The 24,659-nt window shown below is 42.9% G+C and overlaps 4 protein-coding genes across 5 annotated transcripts in view; 2 read left to right on the top strand and 2 right to left on the bottom strand.

Moving 5' to 3' along the window:
* The window catches only part of il4i1 (interleukin 4 induced 1), an 11,151-nt gene extending 3,038 nt beyond the window's left edge, over positions 1-8,113 (top strand). The window contains exons 4-8 of the mRNA XM_030108202.1: positions 1,765-1,877; positions 3,772-3,973; positions 4,048-4,116; positions 4,680-4,816; positions 5,801-8,113. Of these exons, the coding sequence (XP_029964062.1) occupies positions 1,765-1,877; positions 3,772-3,973; positions 4,048-4,116; positions 4,680-4,816; positions 5,801-6,569 (1,290 nt within the window). The 3' untranslated portion in view covers positions 6,570-8,113. The remainder of the gene's footprint in view (positions 1-1,764; positions 1,878-3,771; positions 3,974-4,047; positions 4,117-4,679; positions 4,817-5,800) is intronic.
* A 1,327-nt stretch (positions 8,114-9,440) lies between these two features.
* On the bottom strand, positions 9,441-10,886 carry timm8b (translocase of inner mitochondrial membrane 8 homolog B (yeast)). The gene is made up of 2 exons (XM_030108655.1): positions 10,609-10,886; positions 9,441-9,801 (listed from the first exon to the last, which is right to left on the bottom strand). Exons 1-2 carry the CDS (start codon positions 10,708-10,710, stop codon positions 9,634-9,636), a joined length of 270 nt encoding a protein of 89 aa, XP_029964515.1. The 5' UTR covers positions 10,711-10,886; the 3' UTR covers positions 9,441-9,633.
* Positions 10,887-11,141: 255 nt separating this feature from the next.
* On the top strand, positions 11,142-16,593 carry sdhdb (succinate dehydrogenase complex, subunit D, integral membrane protein b). The gene is made up of 4 exons (XM_030109358.1): positions 11,142-11,243; positions 13,500-13,610; positions 14,108-14,258; positions 15,895-16,593. The coding sequence occupies exons 1-4, from the start codon at positions 11,195-11,197 to the stop codon at positions 16,058-16,060; spliced, it is 477 nt and encodes a 158-aa protein (XP_029965218.1). The 5' UTR covers positions 11,142-11,194; the 3' UTR covers positions 16,061-16,593.
* Positions 16,594-16,937: 344 nt separating this feature from the next.
* On the bottom strand, positions 16,938-24,340 carry LOC115401160 (interleukin-18-like). Of its 2 annotated transcripts, none has more exons than XM_030109357.1 (7): positions 24,226-24,340; positions 24,067-24,125; positions 20,592-20,664; positions 20,453-20,479; positions 19,558-19,698; positions 19,289-19,428; positions 16,938-18,579 (listed from the first exon to the last, which is right to left on the bottom strand). In XM_030109357.1, exons 3-7 carry the CDS (start codon positions 20,653-20,655, stop codon positions 18,355-18,357), a joined length of 597 nt encoding a protein of 198 aa, XP_029965217.1. In that variant the 5' UTR covers positions 20,656-20,664; positions 24,067-24,125; positions 24,226-24,340; the 3' UTR covers positions 16,938-18,354. The 2 variants fall into 2 exon arrangements, with proteins under 2 accessions (XP_029965217.1, XP_029965216.1); XM_030109356.1 differs by having other exon boundaries at positions 16,938-18,582; positions 24,226-24,322.
* Positions 24,341-24,659: the final 319 nt, after the last annotated feature.

Below are 24,659 nucleotides of genomic sequence, written 5' to 3'. Positions count from 1 at the left end.
GAGAACGACATGAAATATGGCTTAAAGCAAAAATGATGTTCAATGATAAATTTATTGTCAACACAAAGGGCTGGTTGTCAAGTGATGGTGTGCGTGAAAGTGATGTTGTCAGTCATGAGGGGAGGGTGTCTCATCAGGATGACGTCAATCCCAAAGACAGTGTATCAAGTGTAGGTGAAATCATGAACAAGGGTGTATCCAGCTACAGGTCAAGCACAACTTCCTCCGCACGAGTTAAAGCTGCTGCTGAGAGAGCTGCACTTCTTGTTCGTATGACAGCGTTAAAAGAAGAGACATGCACTGGAGGAACAAGAACAACAAATAAGGAGGAAAAAAGAGCAGCTTGAACTGGAAACCAAGCTGGCTGCCTCCAATGCTACGCTGGAAGTTCTGCAGTTCTTGGAGAAGAGAAGAGAAGAGAAGAGAAGAGAAACGAACACTCAAAGAGAATAAACAATCATCAGTGGACACAAACCCTAAGAGAATTGAAGCTCAAGAAAGAAATGTGCTGAATATGTGTGCTGACGCACATCAACAAAGATCTTTAAAACCAGCAAAAACTTCACAAACTGGTGCAACAGCCGCTTGGTTAAGTAAAGAGGATGCTCAGTGTGTGGATCAACAGCAAAACAATGAAATACCTGCTGGAGACGTAACAATCATGCACAGACAAATTGAGATCACAAGCGCTCTTTTACATCAGCGTCTACAGTCCCTGCCGGCACGGGACATTCCTGTGTATGAAAGTGATCCACTCCAGTACAAAGCTTTCATGAAAGCATTTGAACAAGGTGTTGGGGAAAAAGCCAGTAGAGCTGACTGCTTGTACTATCTGGAACAGTTTACAACAGGACAACCTCGGGAGCTGGTTAGAAGCTGTCAGCACATGGCTCCCGAGCGCAGATACATTGTTGCTAAAGCTTTGCTACAAGAACATTTTGGCAATGAGCACAAGATTGCAAGAGTGTACCTTGAGAAGGCTCTAGCCTGGCCAGCTATAAGAGCTGAATATCTCAAAGCCATGCAAGCTTATGCCATGTTCTTGCGTGGTTGCTGTAGCGTGATGGAGGAGCTGGATTACATGACGGAGCTGGACATGCCGACCAACATGAAACTGCTTGTTTCAAAACTACCATTCAAGCTCAGGGACCAGTAGAGATGCGAGGCACAGGACATTTTGGAGGCCTCATATGACAGAGCTCATTTCGTGGATGTGGTTTCGTTTTTGGAAAGATATGTAAAAATTCTGTCTGATCTAATCTTTGGGGATCTGGAATGTGCATTGAAACCAGTTGGTGAAACAGCTGGTGTGAAGAATGTCAGTGTGAAACTGCAGTCAAGGTTAAAAATGAAAGGAAGTACTTTTGATACTTCAAGTAACATCTGTGGAAGCCGTGGACGAGAAGCTGGTGACGAATGTCAAGAAAAAGGAGATCTTGAGTTGTCTTTACTGTTCACATGCTCATCTGTTGGAGAAGTGTACTCAGTTTAGGAAGAAGAAGCACAGAGAAAAGATCCACTTCTTAAAGGAAAAAGCAGTGTGTTTTGGACGTCTGTGCTCTGGTCACTTAAGCCGTGAGTGTGACAACCGTTTACGCTGTGAGGTGTGTGAACAGCAGCTTATTTTGCTCTACGTCCATTACTGGGGATGGAGTTGCTGAAGCAGTGTAAAGCTGTGTCTGGTATTGCGGCTCCTTCATGGAGACTTTTTAAACATGTCTGCTGTGTGGATGAAGACATGCTGACGATCTGTCTCCCCGTCAGGTGACCATCATCGAAGCCAGCGGCCGCATTGGAGGCCGTGTGGAGACTTTCCGGAACAGAAGAGAAGGATGGTATGCAGAAGTGGGAGCCATGAGGATTCCCAGCTTTCACAAGTGAGTTGAAAACAGGCAGGTCTGCAAGCTGTGACCTGTGCAGGAGTGAGATAAAGGCCCCATCCACAGGAAGACGAATCCAGGCCAAAACTCAGAAATATTTGATCAATTCACCCTGTCATCCACACGAATTCAGCATTCCGTTGATCTGAAACCGAACATTTTTGATACCAGGTCCCAGGGTGAACAGATCCGAAAACTGTTGAATCCATGGCTCCGTATTTACTCCTGTTCTGGAGCATTTCCTGATACGCTTGCGTCATCGTGCTAAGTCGCAACAAATGCGCATGTGCAGAACACTGTAAACAACAATAACAATGGTGCTGTGCGGTGTAGCAGACGTCCTGCTGAAGACTATGAGCCTTTTGCTGCTTTTACAGCAAAATATTGCACTCCTTCGGTACCACCGGATACAACAAATCAGCATGGAGAACGCCATGCTTCATGTGATTTTTTTTTAATTTATTGTAAATATACTCGTACATGGCAAACATTATGCCAGGTGGTACACAATAAGCGATCAGTTTCTTTCAAACAGTTTAAATTTCTCACAGATACTGATTGTTTTTACAGCCATTTTGTTTTCAGTCTTTTAACATTTTTATACACGAGAGTACAACATTTTTGAAGTGGGTAAACGATGGCTTCTGCCTGCTGTATTTGTTTTTATGAATAAAACATTTTGATTTTAGGATTAGTAAATTGGTGATACAAAATCCGTCCTTCTTTTCCTGTTTTCTCAAGAAACAAAAAAACACATTTTCCCACCTCAAAGTAAAGTCCTTGTATACATTATTAATTACAAAGCAACAGAAATCCTTCCAAAAGATCTTGGAGTCATCACATGTCCAAAAGAGGTGTTGAGTTGTTTCAGGGTGATTTCCGCAGAAAGAACAGTTCACATCAATGTCCCTTTTATATTTTGTCATGAAGTGGTGAGCAGGATGCTTCATGTAGAGCGACCACGAAAAAGATCACAAAGCGCTACTAGGCGGAGGCGTTATCAATGACATATATGGTACTACTATACGTCATTAAGCGCTATGATATTGTCATGTATTTCCGGCGGTTGTCAATGAAGCGCCACCTAACGGCCTGGCATGTTATTGCAACGTTTTGGCCGTTTTGAAAACAGTCATGTGGACGGTCATAAATATTGAATCAACTCCGTCTTTACAGGCAAACGTTTTTGGAACTATGAGCGTTTCGGCTTTGTGTGGATGGGGCCAAAGAATTATCCAAATCTTCAGAATTTATTTTTATGTTTTTTTGTTTGTTTTTTTTAGACATAAAAAATGTTTAACCTTCAAAAGAATGGTAATGCAACTCATAGCTTACCAGTATGTAGAATTTAGGAATTTTAAGAATCATGATCAAAAACTTGACATTTTAGCTATTTTATCTGTATAGCAATTAAAGTTGTTTCACTCCCTACTTTAAAATATACAATTAGTGTAAGTTGTTGACAATGAATGATTGTCTGTGTCAACCTTAAATGTTGACATTAAATCCCTTATATGAGAGTCATCATAATAGCAATCCAACTTGGTTGTCTGTCCATAAGAGTGTCCATTTACTCCCACTGTTAATGCTTATAGTGTATTGTACATATATGTGTATATATATATATATATATATATATATATATATATATATATATATATATATATATATATATGTGTGTGTGTGTGTGTGTGTGTGTGTGAGTTTGCTTTCATTATAAAAACATACAGCAACCATTAGTGACATTGCATGAAAAAGAATTTGTTTGCAGGGTTTCTGCTGCAACTGTATTAATGCAAAACCTTTTTAAAATCAAAATGTCCTTTGAAACATGTATACTGCATGTATACTGGGCATAAAAACTGTCTTCTCTAATGCCGGTCCTCCACAGGATTCTACTTTCCTTTGCCTCCAAATTACAAATCCCACTGAGGCCCTTCATCCAAGATGACTTGAACACCTATTATTTTGTGAATGGAGCGGTCCATAAAACCTACGCCGTTGAAAACAACCCTGCTGTGCTGAACTACAGCTTGACCGAACGGGAGAGAGGGAAGACTGCTGCTCAGCTCTTCAGTGACACGCTGTGGAAGGTGTGTGGGTGACCTTCAAGACCTGTTCAGTAACTCTGAGTCTGTATGATGACGGATGTCCCCTCATTCCACAGGTGAGGGATGACCTGAAGGTGATGGGCTGCAGTGCCATGTTGGATAAATATGATTCCTACACAGTCAAGGTAAATTTTTGAGGGGTCCTCACTTCAGACTCACTTTCTGTCAAGCAGGAAACAGTAAATGGTCAGATATAAACTAGCTCCACAGAGCGTCTTGTTTCACTGGCACCTGTCCGTCTGTCAGAGCAGCAGTCTGCACAGCTGGAGGAAGTGTTCCCTCCATCCATCCATCCATTATCAACCACTTTACCAGGACCTGGTCACAGGTTCTGCAGTAAAAACTGTGACTAAACTGTCACTGTACAATTTAGAATAAGAAGTTAATCTTTTTTAAAACAATGAGTATTCTTGTTGTGAGGCCACAGTGCAAACTATTCAACCGCCTTCATCACTTCCCAAAAATCTTCCTCTCTGCAAGACATTTGGATTGTTCTGTTGTGAATGCTTTTGAGAAAAAAATAGCTTTTGTTCCAGTTTACTGACCCTCAGTGCACAAAACAAGTGCTTGCAAGTTACAGTTGGTGCACTAAACCATAACCTGTTCGTTTGGAGCAATGGGAGATGAATAAGGACCAATAAAAATGGCTTACATTCCTTGATCAAGTTTTCCACTTGACTGCTGACAGGAGTACCTGGTGAAGGAGGGGAACCTCAGCCGCGGTGCTCTGAGGATGATCGGGGACCTTCTGAATGAAAACAGCCTCTTCTACACTTCACTGGTGGAGACGCTGTACGTACAGTCAGACATCAACGACGACGTAGAGTAAGTTGCTACTTTGGCTGAAATCAGTTTCTAAGAGATGTCTGTTTTAAAAGCTACGTGTTATATTTTCTCCAATGGTGATAAGTTCCAGCCTTGCTTTTGTAAGCCGATGTTGACCAGTGTGACAAACGATACCAGAAGTGTCAAATACCATTCCCATGGTCGGCGAAAAGTAGATGTACAATAAGATCGACAAACTCAAGAGTGGCAAGACTCCCAGTCCATATTCTCCTGGGACTGCAATAGCAATCCAACTGTCCATACGAATGCCCGTGTACCACCATTGTTAATGTTTATGTTTTTTCTCTGCATGCATGTGTGTGGTTTCATTACAAAAACAACTAACAGTGCCAACTGCTAGCATGGCATGCTAACTACATCATTTCTAGCGTTTCTGCCATCAACATGTTAACGGAAATAATTTACAAAATGTTGCCATGCTTATGAGAAACTTTTTGAAAGGAAAATGCAAAAATGTTGCTTTGTTTTACCTGAAACCTCAGTGTTTCAAAAACAACAGTGGACATCACACATAAGTGAAGAGTAGCCTATACTTATGAATACATCCATTGTGAATGTTGCAGTCCATCCACTCGTTTTTGGACATTTGATGGTATTTTGCATTGGCACGGCATTGATAGGAAATGGCATCCTGTTAAAGCCACTGACACTATTTAACTTATTTTTAAAAACAGTAATATTGATGCTGGTCTGGCCCACTTGAGATCAGACTTAGTTGTATGTGGCTGCTGGATAAAAAAGAGTTTGACACCCCTGGATTAAGCAACTTGTACCAAAACAGTGTCCTAACATCTTTCTGGGCTTTTTTTTTTTTTTTGAAGTATGTTATATTTTCGGTGAATTTGTCATTGTGTGCATCAGTTTTCAAATCCTACACATCCCATCACATTACAGTATAAAATATGGATTCGAGTAACTTCACTGACATATTGTGATGCATTGTGGGTGCTCTGTTTTCCCCAGGTACTTTGAAGTGGCCGACGGATTTGATCACCTCCCCAGAGCTTTCTACCAGCTGTTAAATGCCACCATCCTTCTCAGTTCCAAAGTGAGGCTCATAAATCAAACGGGCGGCAGGAGTGTGACGGTGACGTACCAGGACGGGAGGATTCCAGGCTCTGTGACTAACCTGACGGTGGACTACGCGCTGGTCACCTCCTCAGCCAAAGCCACCCTCTTCATTGACTTCCAGCCCCCTCTGTCGGGGGACAAATTGGAGGCCCTGCGCTCGGTTCACTATGCCAGCTCCACCAAGGTGGTGCTCAGCTTTAAGGAGCGTTTCTGGGAGAAGGAGGGCATCAGAGGGGGGAAGAGCATCACAGACCGGCCCTCTCGCTTCATCTACTACCCCAGCCACGAGTTCTCTGGCACGGCGGCGGGGGCCCTCCTGGCGTCGTATACCTGCTCCGACGACTCCACTCTCTTCCAGGGGATGAGCGAGGACGAGCTGATGGCCGTGGTCCTGGAGGACCTGGTGAAGATCCACGGGGAGTACATCCGTCCCCTGTGGACGGGGGGCCTGGTGAAGAAGTGGGGCCTGGACCCGTACAGTTTGGGAGCGTTCGCTCTGTTCACACCCTACCAGCAGGGGCACTACGCCAGAGACCTGTTCCAAAATGAGGGCCGGATTTTCTTTGCGGGGGAGCACACGGCCACCCCTCATGGCTGGATTGAAACCGCCATGAAGTCTGCTCTCAGGGCAGCAAGAAACATCAACAGCCTCACTCTTTAAGTTTGATTTTTACAATATTTCAGATATCCTAAACCCTCAGGCATCACCCTTAAATCATTCAGTACAAAAACATGCATTTCCAGTGTAAAAATCCAATGTAAAAATTAGGAATGAACCAATACCATATTTTGAGGGACACATACGGTATTGAGTTTCAGCTACTCACTAGTCCCAAATGCCAGTAGGAGTACTAAAATGCCATGAAGCCTGTTTCATACTGTATATGCAAACGATACATAAACACTATGTGCTGCTATGAACCACCCAGGGATGTCAACATCAACACATGTAAATGTGTACACGGATAACAAACCATAACCATTTAGAAACATCAGTAACCGTGTAGACGTCATTTTCCTCCTCCTCGTTCTTTTTTCATATAATGTCTTTTGGGGTTGATATAACCTGAAAGTTTCAGATAAAAACATGAGCTAACTAAACTGTACCTCTAGTGCAGTTATCCACGTACATAATAGATACATGTGGCGCAATGCTACGTTGTTTTAAAAGAAAAAAATAAACAGCCAGAGTTGCGTTCAAGTTGACCAGGGGACGCGATGGCAGCTTACAACAAGTGTAGCGCTGTGTGGCAGCTTTTCTAACAAACTGGAAATAGCTGGGTGTAGGTTATGTCAGGTAAAGCTGGTTTACAACAGCAGCACGGGATCCATGAGAGACCAGCTGTGATGGAAACGCCCCAACAAACTGGAGGGAGAGACACTGCTGACGGCATCGGCGCTACCGTGAGCTAGCTAGCACTTTATTGCTACCACTAACAGTTTACAGGCCAGCAGGAGGGATGTTACATACAACAAATTGAAGAAATATGACAAAACACATAGTGAACATTTCAGCAACGTAATACCTGAAATGGTGGCCCTCAACGTGCAGCCTGTGTCAATGGTTGATGATAGAATAAACGTTTTTGTCTGGTAACTACTGGAATGGCTTTGAATGGGATTATGAGGTACTGTATTTCAATGGAGACAGAGCCCTCTGTCATATAGTTTTCATAGAGCGCAATTGCACATCACAAATCTGACGTCACGTGTAGCCGGTTACACGTCAGTTAGAAGTTCCGGTTACTAATGTAGAAAAAATTGTAAACACTGACACCACTAGAACCACCACTTGCACAGCCTCTGTACCAACGCTACCCCAACAACCGTACAGTCTGCAGTCCACAGAGAGCATCTATCTACACGATGCACGCTGCGTATTGTAGACTGCAGACCGAGGGAGCGAGCTCACTGTTAATGAGCGTATCAGTCGTAATTTATTCAGGTTTAGCGTGTAGCATGGCCAGTGTGTGAGCCTGAAACTAGTTAGCGTGTAGCATGGAGCACAGCTCAGAGTAAAATCCTCCAGGATCTACTGGGCAATGAGTGACATTGGAATAATTCCGCGGTCCAAATGTGTCTAGTGGTTAAGTTGCTGATGTGTGAATTACCTTTCTCCCCTCCTCTTGATGTTTGTACGTACATAATTTACAGTCTGTCTTACTTTTGTCATTCTCATTAATATTAAAGAATCTTCAAACTGCAGACATCGCTTGTTTTCTCTTGCGTGCTACAGACGTTGCTGACTTCTGACGACACGTAATATTTACACAGTTGTATCGATGAGGTGTTTCCAAGTACAAGGTGCAATTATGGATCCGATATTTGGTATTAGTGTCAGTAATAATAAATTTGTGGAGATTATTATTGCAACAACATGATCAGTAGGGTAAAACTAACCTGTCTCACGGCAGTCTACTCCCAGCTCTTGTTCCCTATTCGTGGGAGAAGAATCCAACGCTTGGTGAATTCTGCTCCACAATGAACTGACATCGAAGGTTCGAGGTATCAGTGCATCTCTAATTAAATCCTTTAAATAATTAATACATTTTAATTGGGAGTGAAGTTAATCAAAAGATTTAATCCAATAAAAGCCGAAGCAAATTTTCATTGGTGTGATTTTCAAAGTTTAAGTGGACATTTTTGTCCTTGGTGACTTAGTGTAGTGTTGGTTCAGTGTTTTTTTTTTTTATCTATTATAAAAAGGTACATTTCAAACTTTTAAGATCAAGTACATTATTTTTCCACTTCCTCTCAGTCACAATGAGACCAGACTCGGAGGAACAATGTCCATCAGGAGGCCTGAGGGTTAAATGATGTTAATTCAGCCACCAACCACCCACTTGCACATTATTCTGTGCTCATTGTATCTATTGTAAGCCACAAAGGAGTGGATTTCACATCTTAATCTTCGTCCAACTGCGCCAATAAGAACCCAATAAGGCTCCAGTATATAGCACACATAGCGCAGTGCGTAGCATCCATTTACACATTGCACTATGTGGACTGTAGACTGAGGGATTAAGCTGCTAGTCCAGTACAGACCATCTTTCAAATGTTGTCATTTTCATTCATTTTAATCAACAAACTGTGTGCATCGCTAACGCCCACTTGCATACGAATGTTATTAACCCCAGGTTGCATTGGGAGGCTTTTGCATGACTCCTTGCGGTCTAAAACTTGATGCTGGTGTTGATATGCCCCTCAGCATGTCAACTTTAGTGAAGAACCAGATGATAAGTATGTCTGAATTACATACCAGATTTCACCTTTACAACCCTGGCATAACAGTATAATGTGGAAATAAATACAATGTCCAAAGACCAAAGATCTGGTATTTCTTACTGAATCTCAATAAAATATGAATGAACAGTTTTCTTCATCCAAATATGAACCTTTTGTGTAGAAAAATCAGAAAGGATACAGCCATAAGCATGCCAACTGGCAATTCAATGACAAACTTAAACTCTTCTGTTGTGTTTAGGGTTAGTATCACTAGTTGTAAACTGCAGAAAAGACGAGTCTGACACTGTTTGACATGTACTGAAAAACACTTTCAGGTTCTTTAATAGCTTCTAATACCTTGAAGGAACCTCAATGCCCCCTGCAGAGGCCTCTCATGGGGCGACATGCATCAGTTTATTTGAGTCCACATCACAGAGCCTCACTGGGACACAGTCAGCTCCAGCAGCGTCAGTCCAAAGCATCAACGCAGAGTCCGACAGTCAGTGAGCGCCTTTCTGCACCATCTGGGTGAAGCGGTTGGTGATGGTCAGGGTGGTGTCGATGAAGCGCTCCACACAGCTCACCAGACAAGTCTCTGTCCGGTGGTCCAGCTTGGAGCCGGGACTGTCCACGCACTTGTCCCAGCAGACGTCCGTGAAGGTGTGCACCTGCATGGACAGAAAGGCATGTGGCCGATACTGAAAACTTCAGAATTTGTCTACAAACCCATCAAAACGTCCAACTTTCAGAAATAAAAAAAAAAACTGTTACAAAAGGCCATCTGTTGTTTATCTCAATTAGAGAAGAGGATAAAACATTTACTGTATGAAATATCCTCAAATTCTATGCTGACATGGAAGACAAACATTAAACCAGGACATCCAGGACCTCCTTTGATCTCAATTGGTCCAGACTAACAAGTGTATGTGATAACCACTGCTAAATATCCCACAATAGTGTCCTTAACCATTTCTGTTTAAACTTGCACCAACATTGGACTGTGGACTCTCCACCCTTCAAGCACACAGTGACATGATTCAATTAAACGTCTTTTTTTGGATTGTTAGAAAAACCTGGAGTGCATCTCCACTATTATCACTTGGTCAGTAAACATAGTTTATATTAGGGCATGCTGACAGACTGATCAGATGATTATTCAGTCCAAACAGTAGTAACATACATATTCTAGTACGTTATCTGAACGTTTTGATTTATATTTTGTGTCGTCACACAAAAAAAAGCTTATTGGAACTGCCCCGTGCTTATGGTTTCCCATACAAACTAAAACTGACCTGCACACTTACCCCAAGGTAGATCATGCATGTTCACATAGTTCAGTATGACAACATTAAAAAATGGAACAAGCATTACAGGGGGGAGGGATCGAGGCTCACACTCCGGCTACACGTTAGCACAGAGAGCCAGAGATCGAGGCTCACACTCCGGACGCATGAGAGCACAACAAGCACACCAACCTGGGCCTGGAACTGCGCCTTCTGCTGCTCGATAGCGATCATACGCTGAAGCTCCGATGCCTCCGCTTTCTCCGACGCGCTGAGCTGATCGAAACTGTCCATTATTCATAGAAATACTTTTAAAACCACTAGCAGCCGTTTCACAAGTCGCTTCTTCTGCTACTGGAAGTGAAGAGGGTGACCTTTACTTCCTCCAGCAGGGGCGCTGTGGTGAAAGAAGCACAACAGATCTACAAATGAAATGATGGACCGCATGCAGTGGCGAATCCAGAACATGGCGTTTGTAAGTCAGCGTACAAAAGTGACGTAAGAGAAGGACGCACACGGTGGTGCATCATGTGTCACTGGAGCTTTTTCCTCTCTTCGGTGAAAGTTTGTAAATTTTTCAATGTCAATACTCTTCTTATTTTTAAGCCTTTACTCCCACGTATTTATTTTACTAACAAGTTTAATATTTCAGTAACATTTCATGATGTGCACTGTGATACTGAGTCACGGCGCCGCCGTTCGGCATCGACTCAGACTGACGCAAACGACGCAACGACTCCTTCCGGGTTACTGTGGTGACCTTGGTCGGTTAATCATCATGGCGGCTATCGTCAGGTTGAGTTCTGTGTGTCGCAGAGGAATCAATCGTGAGTAAATGTGTTTGTTCTTGCCCTTTGTGCCTTTTATGAATACACACGCAGCTCGTCTCCGAGCGGCAGTGACACCGGGACGTGGTTCGATCCGGACGGTGGGCTTTTCGCTCTGCTCGGGCAGGTGACGTCCGCCACTACTTTCAAGTTCACCGCCGGAACTGAGCCTGTGTGGGTCCGCTGCTGGTGGTCTTCGATCCCCCCCCCTTAGCCCTTCGTGGGTCCGCCGTGAGCTACCTGTTAGCTCCGCGTCAGCCTGTAGTCATTAAAGTGTGCTCCTCTCGACATGTGACAGGGTTTAGTCAGCATGCGCCCTCAGGCTGACAGCACTCCGGAGGCTGGCTCGACTAGGCGCGTGAAAAGTTCCTGGTTTTGCGGTCCAACGTGCTCGTGAAGCACGGAAGCTGGAAGGGGCCTGGCTTTGTTATAGTGCTGGACTGTCTCCATTTCTCTCTCAAGAAAAGGTTTCCTTTCAGGGTTCAAGTCAGGATAAGCCTGCTCACTACCGCCCCCTTTTTACTGTTTGTGCACAGTGTTTACAAAGTACTGGGTGTGTGCTGATGTGGAACTGGAACTGTGGTGTTTCTCTGGAAAGCAGACCCTGTGCACCAATGCGTCAGAGACAAAGAGGAGCAGAAAGTTTTTCTCTTCCGGTGGTACTCCTACTGACCTACATCCCTACCAGTTAACTCCAGAAACATTGTGACCAGAGTGGGATTTGAACCTGTGACCTTGAGCTTTGTCATATAGATGGATTTCAATGCAACTGTGTCGGTGTAATAACATCATAGAGGATTATTTTTTTTATTTCCAAAGAAAAGAGAGGAAAAAATGAGTGCCGAGACTAAAGTGAGTGTTATTAGTGACAGTTTTGTGCATAAACAAACTTGTCAGATCAGTGTTTGGAGATATCAGAAGCATCTCCACAGTCACGGTCAGGAAACAGTGAATCTTCCAGCTCTCTGTCTGACTCAAACATTGCTGAGATATTTGAGCCAGATTAGCAGCACTCAGATTGCTCTTTTGGTAGATGCCTCAGACTGAACTCTTCGCCTCTGCCAGACAGCTGGTGAATATCCACATGTGGCACAATGGCTCATTGTTGCGAAGGGAAAAAGAAGGTCATCATAGTCTTCGTTGCCGAGTGTGAACATCTCCAACTGAAAGAAAACATGTCCCGCCTCCATTTCTCCCTTTGCTACAATATGTTGGATTTGTGTTGCAATGTATTTGAAGATGTTTTGTTCTGCAAAACGCCCATGTTCAGGACCTCTGATTATCGATTTCAAGTGAAAATACAAAACTTGTGTTGTCATGAGTGTCTGTTCACTTGACAGTGGTGCTTTGAGCCACTGCAAATGTTTTTTTTTTTTTTTTTTAAGAAATGACCTCCAAGGTGGAACTTTTCAAAATGCTCCAAGCACGCTTGTAGGCTTTGTTCCATCAGGATCATTTTGTTAATTTGGCTGTTTTAGTATTTTATTTATATCTTTTGTGCTTTACCACCACGTATATATTAAATTAAGCTGTCAACCTATTAACATTGGTTATTCTTGGATTTTTAGAGAAGAGTCGTAGTTTTCAGTCACTTTGAGTTTGCAGAGCATGATTTCACAGTTCATGGAAACATAAAACCTCCTGAGTCTCAGTAAAATGTTTGAATCAAGTTTTGAAACAATCAATCAATTCAATCAATCAATTTATTTTTGTATAGCCCAGTATCACAACAACAGTTGCCTCAGAGGGCTTCAAGATGTTACATTGGTTGGTAAAAAAAAAAAAACAGTGAATAAGCATAATGTTAATATGTCAAATTCACAGTAACGAGACAAAACGAAGCAACCACCGCCTTAGACCCTCACATCCGGCAAGAAAAAACTCCAAAAACCCAGTGGGAAAAGAAGAAATCTTGGGGAGAACCACAGTATGGAGGGATCCCACTCCCAGGGACGGACAGCTTTGGCAACAGCTAGCATGAGATAATAAGAAGTAAAGCTTAGGACTATGTTGAGTACAGGAACCTGAAACTCCATATGTGGCCCATACCACACTTTGTGCCAAAATTAACATATTCTTTTGAAACATAATCCTACAAAATCTAAAAGTGAAAAGAAGAGAGGACATGAGCTTGTAGGGCAGCAGACACAAAATACGCTGGTGTGCAGAACACAGATATATATATAAATAGATGACAGCCTGTTGATGTGATGATGCATGCAGCCGGACCGTGACCCTCTCCTCTCCTCTCCTCAGCTCTCTTCTACCAAAGCTCTGTGCTGGCCAGGCCGCTGGCCGTACCACTCAAACCGCAGGAGCAGCCGTACCTGCTGACGGCGAGGATCCACTCATCGCAGGCCCTCTACGGTCGGTGTCGACGAGCGTGCAGTAGCACACTAACCTGCATGCACACGCTGTGGTTTGACACACCACAGGCACCTCATGCTGAAAGCGATGTAGTTAGCGTGCCAGTCCATGTGATGGGAAGAGTGCCAAGCGTTGCGGACAGAAACAAAACCAGAATGTTTTGACTTAAGGTTCAGTTTTTAGCTTCCTGGTTTTGCCCCACACACACCAGAGTGTTGAGCAGCTGTTTTTTCAGGGTGTGTTTTGGTGTCCGCCCACCATGGCCTACTCTTCACGTTTGTAGGTCACTGTGTGAAATCTGGTTTAGCTTTCATGGCGGTTAATACGTACTTGTATCGGTACTCAGTATCATCAAGTAGCTAAAGGTCAGTAATCGTGTTTTAACTGAATAAGCGGTTCCGGTCATTCCTGGTAATGTCTAATGTTCTGCACTTTCCTCTCATGACCAAGTGTTAATGCGGCTTCCTGCTTCACGTCTTGCCGTTGTCGTCCTGCAGCGGGTTCTGAATCCAAAGCGGCCTCGCTGCACTGGACGGCGGAGCGCGTGCTGAGCATCCTGCTGCTGGCCATGGGCCCCGTGGCCTACCTCCACCCCAGCCCCATCGTGGACTACTCCCTGGCCGCCGCCCTCACCCTGCACGGACACTGGTAAGGAAAGCGAAGGGCCTCTGAAAAGTGCACGGGTGTGTGTGTGTTTGTAGTGTGAACATTCACGTTTCTAAACCACAGATGTTTTTTTGTTTTTTTTTTCCTGTTCCTGCCTTCTGGGTATTCCATTCAACAGGGCCACACTCGCCACACGTCAGCGACACACTTTCACTTCCTAATAGCGTGTTAGTCACTCAGTAGCGGTCCCATCGTGGTTTTGTACGGTCAGAGCATCACAGCTTCACTGCTGCGTATTTACTGCCTCAGCTTTTCCACAGCAGTATGGAAACGGTGGCAATGAAGAGCAGAAAACACTGAAAACCCACCTACATCTATTATAATCTGTGATAAAATGAGCCAGGTTGAACATTTCAGTGAAAACAGCAAAATCTTTCTCAACACTAAACTCTTTCATGAGGTGTTTAGTTGATCTACGGCCACCAAACAAGCATTTGAAGAGTACAATCCCACATTTTCTTATGACGACAGTTGAATCTTTGTCATCGACACAATGCCTGACTCAAAGAGGAAGAAAAGCCTAAGCTAATAACTGGATGAATAGACTTAACTTGAGAACTATTCATCAATCACACACTAAACAAACATCCTGCTGCTGTTGCACATTCCCAGAGCGGCTTTCAACAGCTGCAAGCAGCCAGAGCAGCGACGACAGTGAGATTAAAATTGTTTTATAGGAGTACTCCTGCTCGTGTGAGGCTGTTGGGTCAGTGTCAACAAGAAGCTAAAGGTTACTGTCCGTACTTGTGACTCCTGTGTTTCCTGTTATGTTAATTATGTATCAAAAAAAAATATCCGAGGACGGTTTCTAGAACCTTCTCCAATCTTTGACCCCAAGAATTAAAGTGGCGGCCTCAGTGACCCCCGCAGTGGTGAGTTCTACTAACTACAGACCAGCTTCGCCTCCTGGGAAAAAAACCTTGAGTTGAAGTTCTTCACATGAGCTTGGAGGAGGTGTTAATTGGACTCATGTTCAGCCACCGCCGCCCTCACGTCTGGGTTTTTAACACCAGCAGATCTGAATTAAGCCGACCGAGAGTTATTTGAATTCTGAGACAGCCCGCGTCACAAATACCCCGTGCCGGTCCGAGGACCCCGCAGAACCCCGTGGCCGCAGCGCCGCCTCAGACTCGTGTTTGCAGACTCGGGCAGGTGGTTCTAGCTCAGCGTCACGCCGATGTGCTCCCATCAGTTAAAGCCCAGACGTAGCGGCGTGGCAGGGGCACGCTGCAAATCCCAGTCATAAGTCTGGTTAAGCCTCTTTCAGGGCAGGAAGGTATCTCCGGGTGGAGATGGACCCTCTTCAGCCAAGTCCTCTGGGGCGAGGTCTGCTGGAAGGTTTCCTCTCTTCTGATGAGTCTAATAGGATTTTGGAGCTGGAAGGAATGCTGGAAATGACGGCCGGCGCTCAGTGAATTAGTCTGGCAGAGCTGCACACACTGAGGCTGTAATGCCGAAACCAGGTTTCCCACAATGCAACTCCGGTTCAGACACACTGCAGCCATCAGTCTGCTGCTCTCAGGCCAGGTTCCGTCATCACAGCAGACACTTGAGTGACAATCTGCTCAATCAGAAATCACAAACTCTCTCCTTTGTGTGTGTTTCCTGTGTGCGACAGGGGCATCGGGCAGGTGTTAACAGACTACGTTCACGGGGACACAAAGATCAAGGTGGCGAACGCAGGCCTCTTCCTCCTCTCCACGGTGACGTTCGCCGGCCTCTGCTACTTCAACTACAACGACGTGGGCATCTGCAAAGCCGTGGCCCTGCTGTGGAGCAAGTGATGAACAGGACTGTGACGCTCGGGAGCGGCCCGACGCCGACTGTAAAGAAAGAGGAAAACAAGAAAAAAAAAAAAAACCAAGGTGTTCTTTGTAAATTCTTATAAATATATCATTTTGACAATATTCTGTTAATTCACTAGCTTGTAATTGCTTTTCGTGTCAAAGGCTAACGTTGCGGACTGACGCTCCCTGGCCGGTTCGTCGGTTAAGCCGGGACCGGCGACTCATGGTTGCTGCTGCCGCCGCCCCCCCCCCCACACCCCGGCCGATCCGGCAGCCGGTGTGAGACAGAGGCGCTCGCCGCCGTCGCGTCGTCTCATCACTCGTAGTCAAACCTTCACGTTCCCTGCTCGCACGCTCCATGTGGGTTTGTTTGTGTCCAGTCGTGAACGCCGCTGGGGGGGAAATGACGCTCGTGTACAAAATCCGCATCATTTATTTAAATTGCTGTTTTACCTGATGTTCCGGAAATGCTGTCAGTCCGACTGTAAACAGGCTTTGTCTCAGATGTAATAAACTGCTGCAGATGGGGATCGGCTCGTCGCGGTTATTTCAGTTCCACATGAGCAAGCAGAACTGATGATACATAAACAGGACCGCATTTCTTTGGTTTGATTCAGCAACCGTCACAGTCTGAATCACTCATCACTCACTGAGGAAACACTGCAGTGCCGGATGTCAAGAATCGGAAATGAAATTCCGATTGCAGAGAAGCTGTGAAAACTGAATATTTCTGGATTTTCGCATTTGGTTTGAATATAATCTGATATTTTAAAATCACCTGGATGTGGGAAGAAGTGCAGCTGCTGTGTCGTTTCCAAGAAAGAGAAAGGAAATCATCAGATGTCCAGTTGTGTGAATAATGCAAGAGTCACAATGGAGCCAAATGGTTTTATTCAAGTCTTTGGTTTTTATATGACATTTCAGCATTGTGTAGAAAAAGACAGCTGTTACCAGCTAGCAAAAGCAAAACTTTATGGAACATGATTACAAATATTAACCCCCTCAAACCCTTTAAAAATCTTTAAAAAAAATAACATAAATTTGAAAAAAAATCTGGTTATAAAGTCATGAAAACAATTAATTCTGAAGTGAAAAAAGTGAAACTGCTGAGGGTTAAATCAAAACGGTTTTAAAGTCAGAATTTCGACTTTTCCTCAGAATGTGATAAAATTTTAAAAAAGTGACTTCAACAGTGCGGAGCGTAGAAAGTAAACGTTGGCATGATTAAAAGGCATTTCAGATGGATGAAATTTCAAGGCCCTCTCAAAGCAGATTAACATACTACACACAGACATATAAATCCACTGAATTAGAGCAAGATTTAGCACAAAGTATTGAAAACATGCATGGAGTACAGTGTCGTACATGTTTTATCGACTGCAGAACACACACAGGTTTTAGATGCAACGGGGCAAAAACAGAATAAAGCAAAAACTGTAGTTTATAGATCTTCATATACGGAATTAAAAAAGAGAACTTGTGACAATTTATCAGACATTCATTTGTAATAAAAAAAAAAGCACCAGGCTCTTTGACACAGCACATCAGAAAACGTCTTTAGGATTAGCTTACATGGGGCTCGAGTATCACGCTTATCATTTGATCTGGAAGAGAACTTGATGCAGGTCTTGGTTTGGAAACATTTCCTTCATTTCTAAAAAGGTTTGTAAACCTCTGACATCGATCAACTGTGTCCCACTGCTGCGCAACAGCAGGGACGCAACGATATCGGTATCGGATCTGATCCTGACCGTTTGCATAGGTATGGATTTGACTTTTCTGGCATTCAACGGGTAGCAGTATCATTGGCTGAGGTGGTATTTGTACTGGTCCTTTCTAAAAGTGGCTCCTTCTGAAGTTCAGTTTGAGCTCTGTCAGGTGGGCACAGCTGCTAATGCTCACAGCTTTGCATCAACACATCACACACTTCAGTTATTATTTTTCTTTTCAATAAAAGGAAAAAATGTACCTTGAATTTTATTCTCTTTCTGCTGCTCTTTTTTTTCTCTTTTAACTTAAGATTGCTCTGGCCATTATTTTATCCTTTTAGGAGACATTTTTATTGCTCTGTCAGTCAAATACCGTGGCAATGGAGATTTTTCTGGGGTGCTGTAGCAGCTTTCTGTTGTCGTACAGTGACACCTAGTGGTCACAGATGGGATCTACCTGTTTGTTTTAATATATAGTAACTGTTCACTTAACCTCTGTTTCACTGTTTTATTTTTTGTTTATTTTTTTCAATGATTGCATTGATTGTCACATTTTGCTCAAGACTGATCAACAGAAGAAGTTCATCCCGAATCTGAAGGACTTTCCAGACGAAACTCGATGCCCTCATCCACCTCGTCCATTTTTGTACACAGCACCAGCTTGAACGCGTCGTCTTCGTGCTTCAGTGCCAGGAAGCTGTTCTGGTGCAGGGTGGACTCGAACATGTAGGAGTGGGACCGTTCCTTCAGTTTGATCAGGTAGAACAGAGCTGGGTGCTGATTTCCACTGATGGAATCCTGGAGATCCTGCTGAGTGACAATGCAGCAACCATTTCAACGGGAAATGTTCAACTTTGGTTGTGGTTTGCGTCTGCTTACACGGAAACGGAAAATGTGATGAGAGAGATTCTGGGTTTTTTTTCCAAAGTCGGTGGTTTTATATTGAATTAACTGAAGTTTTCATTTAATGAAATTGTGGGAAATCAAGTTTACCAGCTTTGAAAAACCAGAGCTGCTCGAGGTCATCTGAACAGGAGGCGATAATGTCAAGTGTGCGTCAACAGTTTTCAAAAGTGCATGTCTCTGTTTGCCTGTTTTGGGGATTTTTTTTTTTTTTTTACATTTCTTTGATGTACTCTCTGTGCCACATTACTGAATGGAATGGGGTTTTTCTTTTTGGATGTTTCAGTCTGACAGTGGCCTGCTTTGACGCCTTTCATGCGGTAACTTTGCGTCTGCCAGGATCTTCTCTGTGCCAGCCACAGAGTTGAAAGGTTACTGTGAGGTTGGAAACGGGAGTTTTCCAGAATGACGAATCAATGGGACTCTCCAAAGTTACCCGATATGACCTTTGCGTTGTTCAGATGTGAATTCATTGCGTGCAAATGTGGCGTACTTTTTCAGAAAGTGTTTGTTTTCCCCGTTCAGAGACGTATCAAAAATGTTGCGAGCTAAAAGCTGCTGTCATGTAAACAACCGTAAAACCTTTTTATACTCTACAGTCCATAAAACTCACCATCTCTTCCGGCCGGACTTGATTGTCCTGACAGCAAACCACCATCTTCTTTCCGTTACTGTTGGTGTACAACATGACCGGCGTCCCCGTCTTTTTCTCCTTGGACGAGTCGTTGTAAATCCTGATGGTGATGTTGCTCTCTAAAGAGGGACGAGAAGAGGGTGAGTGCAGGAACCAGCAGCTGTTCCGGAAACCATCGGTTCAAACACAGACACACACACACACACACACACACTGCGTCTCAAATCTAAAGCTGTGCCGCAGCGTACCGGGTAGGTCCAGGTCCTCCATGCTCAGGCTCTTGAATTCAAACTGTCCTGCAGAATTCAGGGTCAGGAATTTGTTTTCCGAGATGTGGCACAAATGGGAGGTGTCCATTTTGGAATATCTGAAGGCGTCTGTGCAGTATCCTGCATTCCCCGCCGCCGCACGGCCCCGAAGGAAGAATCACAGGTTAGGACGCTGGAAAAGCCTCTTCTGCATCATGAAAAAAGACCCCGTCTGCACAACAGCATTTCAAGTGAACACGCATCCTTTTTTAGCGGATTTCTTTCAGAAAAGCTTCACGTTGATGCAACATGTATCAACGGACTCTCAGCTCAAGTGAGGCGACGTAGGGAAACGTCTTAACGCAGTCAGTTGACGTCAAAGTATCTCACTTTCCAAAACAAATCAGTGGTTTTTTTTTGTCCATTTTAAGTGTCCCTGTTAGATTTGAAGATATGAAAAGGTTAGTTTTTTTTTATTCAAATATTCATTTTCTATCAAAGTTTGATTGGGATTTCTTGTGCATTTTGTCCTGAGCACAAACTGATGCCAGTTGAATCAACGTTGATTTTATTTATGTTGGGTCTGACAGCTGCTTGAAATTACACAGAGGATACAAACAATTCTTCTGTGGCTTTTTTCCTATTTATCTCTCTTTTTTTTGTTTGTTCTTAAACAGCAATATTTGCAACAATCCAAACAGAACATGTTTGGATTTTTTTTTTTTTCCATATTTTAATACCCGTTTGACATGGACAAAATAATAGACATTTCCATTTCCATTCTGTTCTTTTGGAAAATTGAGACCATCACCGGCGGGTGAAACGTACGTTTTTCATTTGAAATCGTTGCCGTCTAAACGGGACAAAAGTACTGCGTCTGCTCTGTTTTACAAACCTGTTTCCGCATCTTCAGGTGTGGTGCCTACGCCGTCAGACAGGACGGTTTCCAGGTTCCCATGAAAACAAAACACAGAACAGCATGAATGGGAGAAAAACCACAACTCACACTTACAATTCAGGAAATCCGTCTTTACCTCTGAAGTACAGGGAATTTCTGAATAAACCGACAAACGTGACGGGGGAGCAGCATTCAGCCATGAGGAACCGCTGTGTATGAAAACACAAAGATTGGACTGTCAGGAAACGACACAAACACCATGTTAAAGTTCTACAATTTGGACTCTAAAATGGAAGGTTCCAGAAGATGTCAGTGTGTTCACATCTGTCAACGATTCCAGAATTTCTCAACGGGTTCTAGAATTTGTTCTCACAGTCAGAGGTTCCAGAAATTGTGAGAGTTCGTCCAAGTCGTAAAGTCAACGTTATAGAATTTTTATATAATTCGATAAAGTTCGTAAAAACGTAGAAATATATAAAACAAACAAACCATGAAAACACCTGCCATGTTCTCAGAGAGATGCTTTCATATAGTTTAAAGCTTGACTGAAACTTAAGCCCCATTTAGACGACGGCGATTTCAAGTGAAAACACCAAACCTTCGAAACAGTGAAAACGGGGCTTTAGATGAGACTCAGGTTCGACAGCAGGTGGGACAGAACCATAGATCGTGAATATAATGGATGGAGCTTTCGAGACGTCACCCATTGCGTTCCCAAATGCTGCTCTGCAGACTTTCGCGAGTCCAGCAGGACGCCTCCATATTGAGACATTTGAAACCGGATGTGAATGTGATTGGTCCAGCCCGTCACGTGACCACATCACGGGGACAGATGAGGCGCTGTGATAGGGCTATTTATGCAAAACTTTAACTCGTAACATAAAATCAACAGATTATTTATCTGGAAATCAGAGTCTGGTGAAGCCAGCACGGTTGTAGAAACTAGTGATAGAGACCAAAACATGTTCTGAAACCGGGCGCTTTATAGGTTTATTTTCACTCTGAAAATCTGCATTTTTGAATGGGTTCCAATGAGACCGGAGCTCTTTTTGAAAACAGTATCATCGCCCCCTGCTGGAATTTCTCCGGAATTACAGCTTTTTTTGCACTTCCACATTATCTTCATGTTTTATGCGCGGAGGTTGGCGCCTGGACAGAACATGTTGCAGATTTTTACTGCTTTATAAAGTACTGAATGGTTTATAAAGCACTTAATGCTTTGAGGACCTGAGCTGGTTTGTACACTGTATTCATGGATCATCTTTCATTTGTAAGGAGGCAGGGCTGATTAAAAGTTGCAAAAGTAATTCCTTTGTTCAAAAATGGTAACAAACACGATTTTACAAACTACAGGACAATTTCTCTCTTGCCTCAATTTTCTAAAATTCTGGAAAAACTTTTTGATTCTCGGCTTGAAAGTTTTTTGGACAAGCATCATGTAATAAATGAAGGACAATATGGTTTTCGTAAAGGTCGAACCACTTCAATGGCAATACTCGAAGCAATTGAAGTAATCACTAATACACTCGAACAGAAAAAATATACTGCAGGTATCGACCTCAAAAAAGCATTTGACACAATCAATCACTCAATCCTACTAAATAAACTTGATCGCTATGGAATTCGCGGGGTAGCCGGTGACTGGATAAATAGCTATCTTATGAACAGAACACAGTATGTCAAAATGTGGCAGCACACATCTAATCAACTTGACATTGCTTGTGGCGTCCCTCAGGGGTCGGTGCTGGGGCCAAAACTATTTAACATATATATGAATGATATTTTTAACGTATCCCAGTCCTTGAAACTCATTCTCTTTGCAGATGACACGACAATATTATGTAGTAGTGAAAATTATAATGAGCTGGCGAATACAGTAAATGAGGAAATGAACAGAATAAAACAATGGTTAGACATAAATAAACTATCTTTAAACTTAAATAAAACTAAAGTAATGATGTTTAGTACTTTTGATAGTAATTTAGAACTAGAATTAATTATTGATGGTGTCCAAATTGAAACTGTAAAAGAGAATGCCTTTCTAGGAATTATGATTGACAATAAACTATCATGGAAAGCTCACATCAAACACATAAAAACAAAAATTTCTAAAAGTATTTCAGTTATAAACAGAGTGAAATTTTACCTTGATGAAAATGCACTCCGTACTTTATATTGCACATTGGTACTCCCATACTTCATGTATTGTGTTGAAGTATGGGGAAATAACTACCAGTGTGCAATTGATCCTATAGTCAAATTACAGAAACGAGCAGTGCGGATTATTCACAAGGTCGGATTTCGGGAACACACTCACAATCTGTTTATTCAGTCTAAGTTGCTCAAATTCAATGATCTGGTAAAATATAATACCTTAATCACTCGAAATAAGGCTTTCAATAAATTACTGCCATCTAACTTACAGCAATTCTTCATAAGGAAAAAGTACATTCATAATTTGAGAGGATATGGGAAATTCACAATCTCTCAAACTCGAACTCAACGTAAACGTTTTTGTGTGTCTGTATGTGGAGTGAAACTTTGGAACAAACTGGATACCCAACACAAGCAATGCCAAATTATTCATAGATTTAAAATTCTCTACAAACACATGATCTGGTCACAATATAAAAACAGTGGATCCTAAATTGACAACTCTACCTTGTTGCATTAGTTTCATTTGTGTTTCCTTACCTTATCTGTATATTGTCCATTACCATTGCTGGCATAGTCTTTTTTTTTTTTTTTTTTTTTACCATTGTTGGTATCGTTCATAACCCCTTACCATTGTTGGTAAGTAATATTGCAATGTAATAATCATCTGTTGCCTATGGTAACATCACAACGTTCAAACATCTCTGTTATTGTTAATTATATCAGTCGAATTTATATAGATCCTTTCAGTGACAGCCGCTTTGCTTCCACCGTGTCGCAGAAATTACAGGATGTGACATAAGAGTTATGTTTAATTCTGATGTAAATTGGGGTGGGATTAAATAAGTTTTTTCTTCTTCCCACTCCTTTTCAGTTACTACTTTTGTTCTATTTTTTTTTCTCTCGTTGTTGTTGTTGTTGTATGTAAATATACATTGTTCCTTTTTTCAGTGATTGTTGTTATGATATTTGTGTTATTGCCTGAAATAAATGATTATCAATCAATCAATCAATCAATCATTAAGGCCAATGTTGAGCTGATGTTTAGCTTTTGAGAAGAAACTCTTATCAGAAAAATATTGTATTGGGAATATTTCTCGTTTTTTTGTGTATTTTTTTTTTTTTTTAGATAAGAAAAAAAGGTCAACCAAAGAGAGCACACAGGTTGGAGGAGATGTTGAGTTTTGTGGAATACGGGACCGCAGTTCGACGCTCCTGAAGCGCTCCCGCTAAGGTGCGTCTGTTTCACCTTTCACCATCTTCTTGACGCGACGGAAAGTTTTTGGGGGAAGCCCCGCACTGCCGGCCAAACATTCCCGCTGATAACACCGCTTCAACAACTCTGTCACACACTTTCTAGTCGAGGAAAACCGCTGGAAAAACGAGTTGCAACTGAAGCCGTAGTGTCCGCCTGTGCTGGACGGAACGGTGCGTGGTGGAGGTGAAAACGAACTTACCTGTGGGAAGCGCGCGCTGACTTTTCAGGATTTTTCTTTTCGAACAAATCGACTCTTCGCTGTAACAAGAACACATTAAACAAACATGAGCTGGAACTGCACATATAAGAAGAGCCAGTTCAGACAGAGAGAGAGCTCTTGGTTCTGAAGCGTACTTACCCGGCTGCGGTGTCGTGCACGCCCCTCTCCCGTGTTGTTGTGCGCTCTGCGCCGCTGCGGCTGATTTTACCCACCCGGCCCCGGTGAACGCGCCCAAGGGGCGGGAGCGCGCTTCCTGTTTGAAGAGGTGGAAGTGAAATACAATGGGAGGAATATTTCACTCTCACTTCTCTCAGCAGCTCAAAATTTTTACTTGTTTATTATATTATTATTATTTTGCGGTCTGAGCGAGCGTTTTACTGGTTTGGCTCACTCAAGGTCAAACTGAAACAGAAAAGTACTCTAAAATGTGAACCTTGACCCCCAGGTTACGACTTGAACTCTTTCATTATTTTTGACTGGACCAGAAGTCTTGATAACAGAAATGGAATCGATACCATATGATATGTTTTTCAGCTTCTTTGCTAGGACACACACACACACACACACACACA

The sequence above is a fragment of the Salarias fasciatus genome, chromosome 14 (genome assembly GCF_902148845.1).
Source record: "Salarias fasciatus chromosome 14, fSalaFa1.1, whole genome shotgun sequence".
Taxonomy (NCBI): Eukaryota; Metazoa; Chordata; class Actinopteri; order Blenniiformes; family Blenniidae; genus Salarias; species Salarias fasciatus.
The sequence above is the reverse complement of the archived record's forward strand: the minus strand, read 5'-3'. Positions and strand labels throughout refer to the sequence as shown.

Bases quoted from the DNA above. Each gene is read 5' to 3' on its own strand.
- timm8b (XM_030108655.1), bottom strand. From the start codon at position 10,710: ATGGACAGTTTCGATCAGCTCAGCGCGTCGGAGAAAGCGGAGGCATCG. The intron at 9,802-10,608 runs GTTGGTGTGCTT...CTGTCCATGCAG, and splicing joins AGGCGCAGTTCCAGGCCCAG to GTGCACACCTTCACGGACGT.
- sdhdb (XM_030109358.1), top strand. From the start codon at position 11,195: ATGGCGGCTATCGTCAGGTTGAGTTCTGTGTGTCGCAGAGGAATCAAT. The intron at 11,244-13,499 runs GTGAGTAAATGT...TCCTCTCCTCAG, and splicing joins GTGTCGCAGAGGAATCAATC to CTCTCTTCTACCAAAGCTCT. The intron at 14,259-15,894 runs GTAAGGAAAGCG...TGTGTGCGACAG, and splicing joins CTCACCCTGCACGGACACTG to GGGCATCGGGCAGGTGTTAA.
- LOC115401160 (XM_030109356.1), bottom strand. From the start codon at position 20,655: ATGGCTGAATGCTGCTCCCCCGTCACGTTTGTCGGTTTATTCAGAAAT. The intron at 19,699-20,452 runs GTTTGTAAAACA...CGGGGAATGCAG, and splicing joins ACCTGAAGATGCGGAAACAG to GATACTGCACAGACGCCTTC. The intron at 19,429-19,557 runs GTACGCTGCGGC...GTCCCTCTTTAG, and splicing joins GGAGGACCTGGACCTACCCG to AGAGCAACATCACCATCAGG.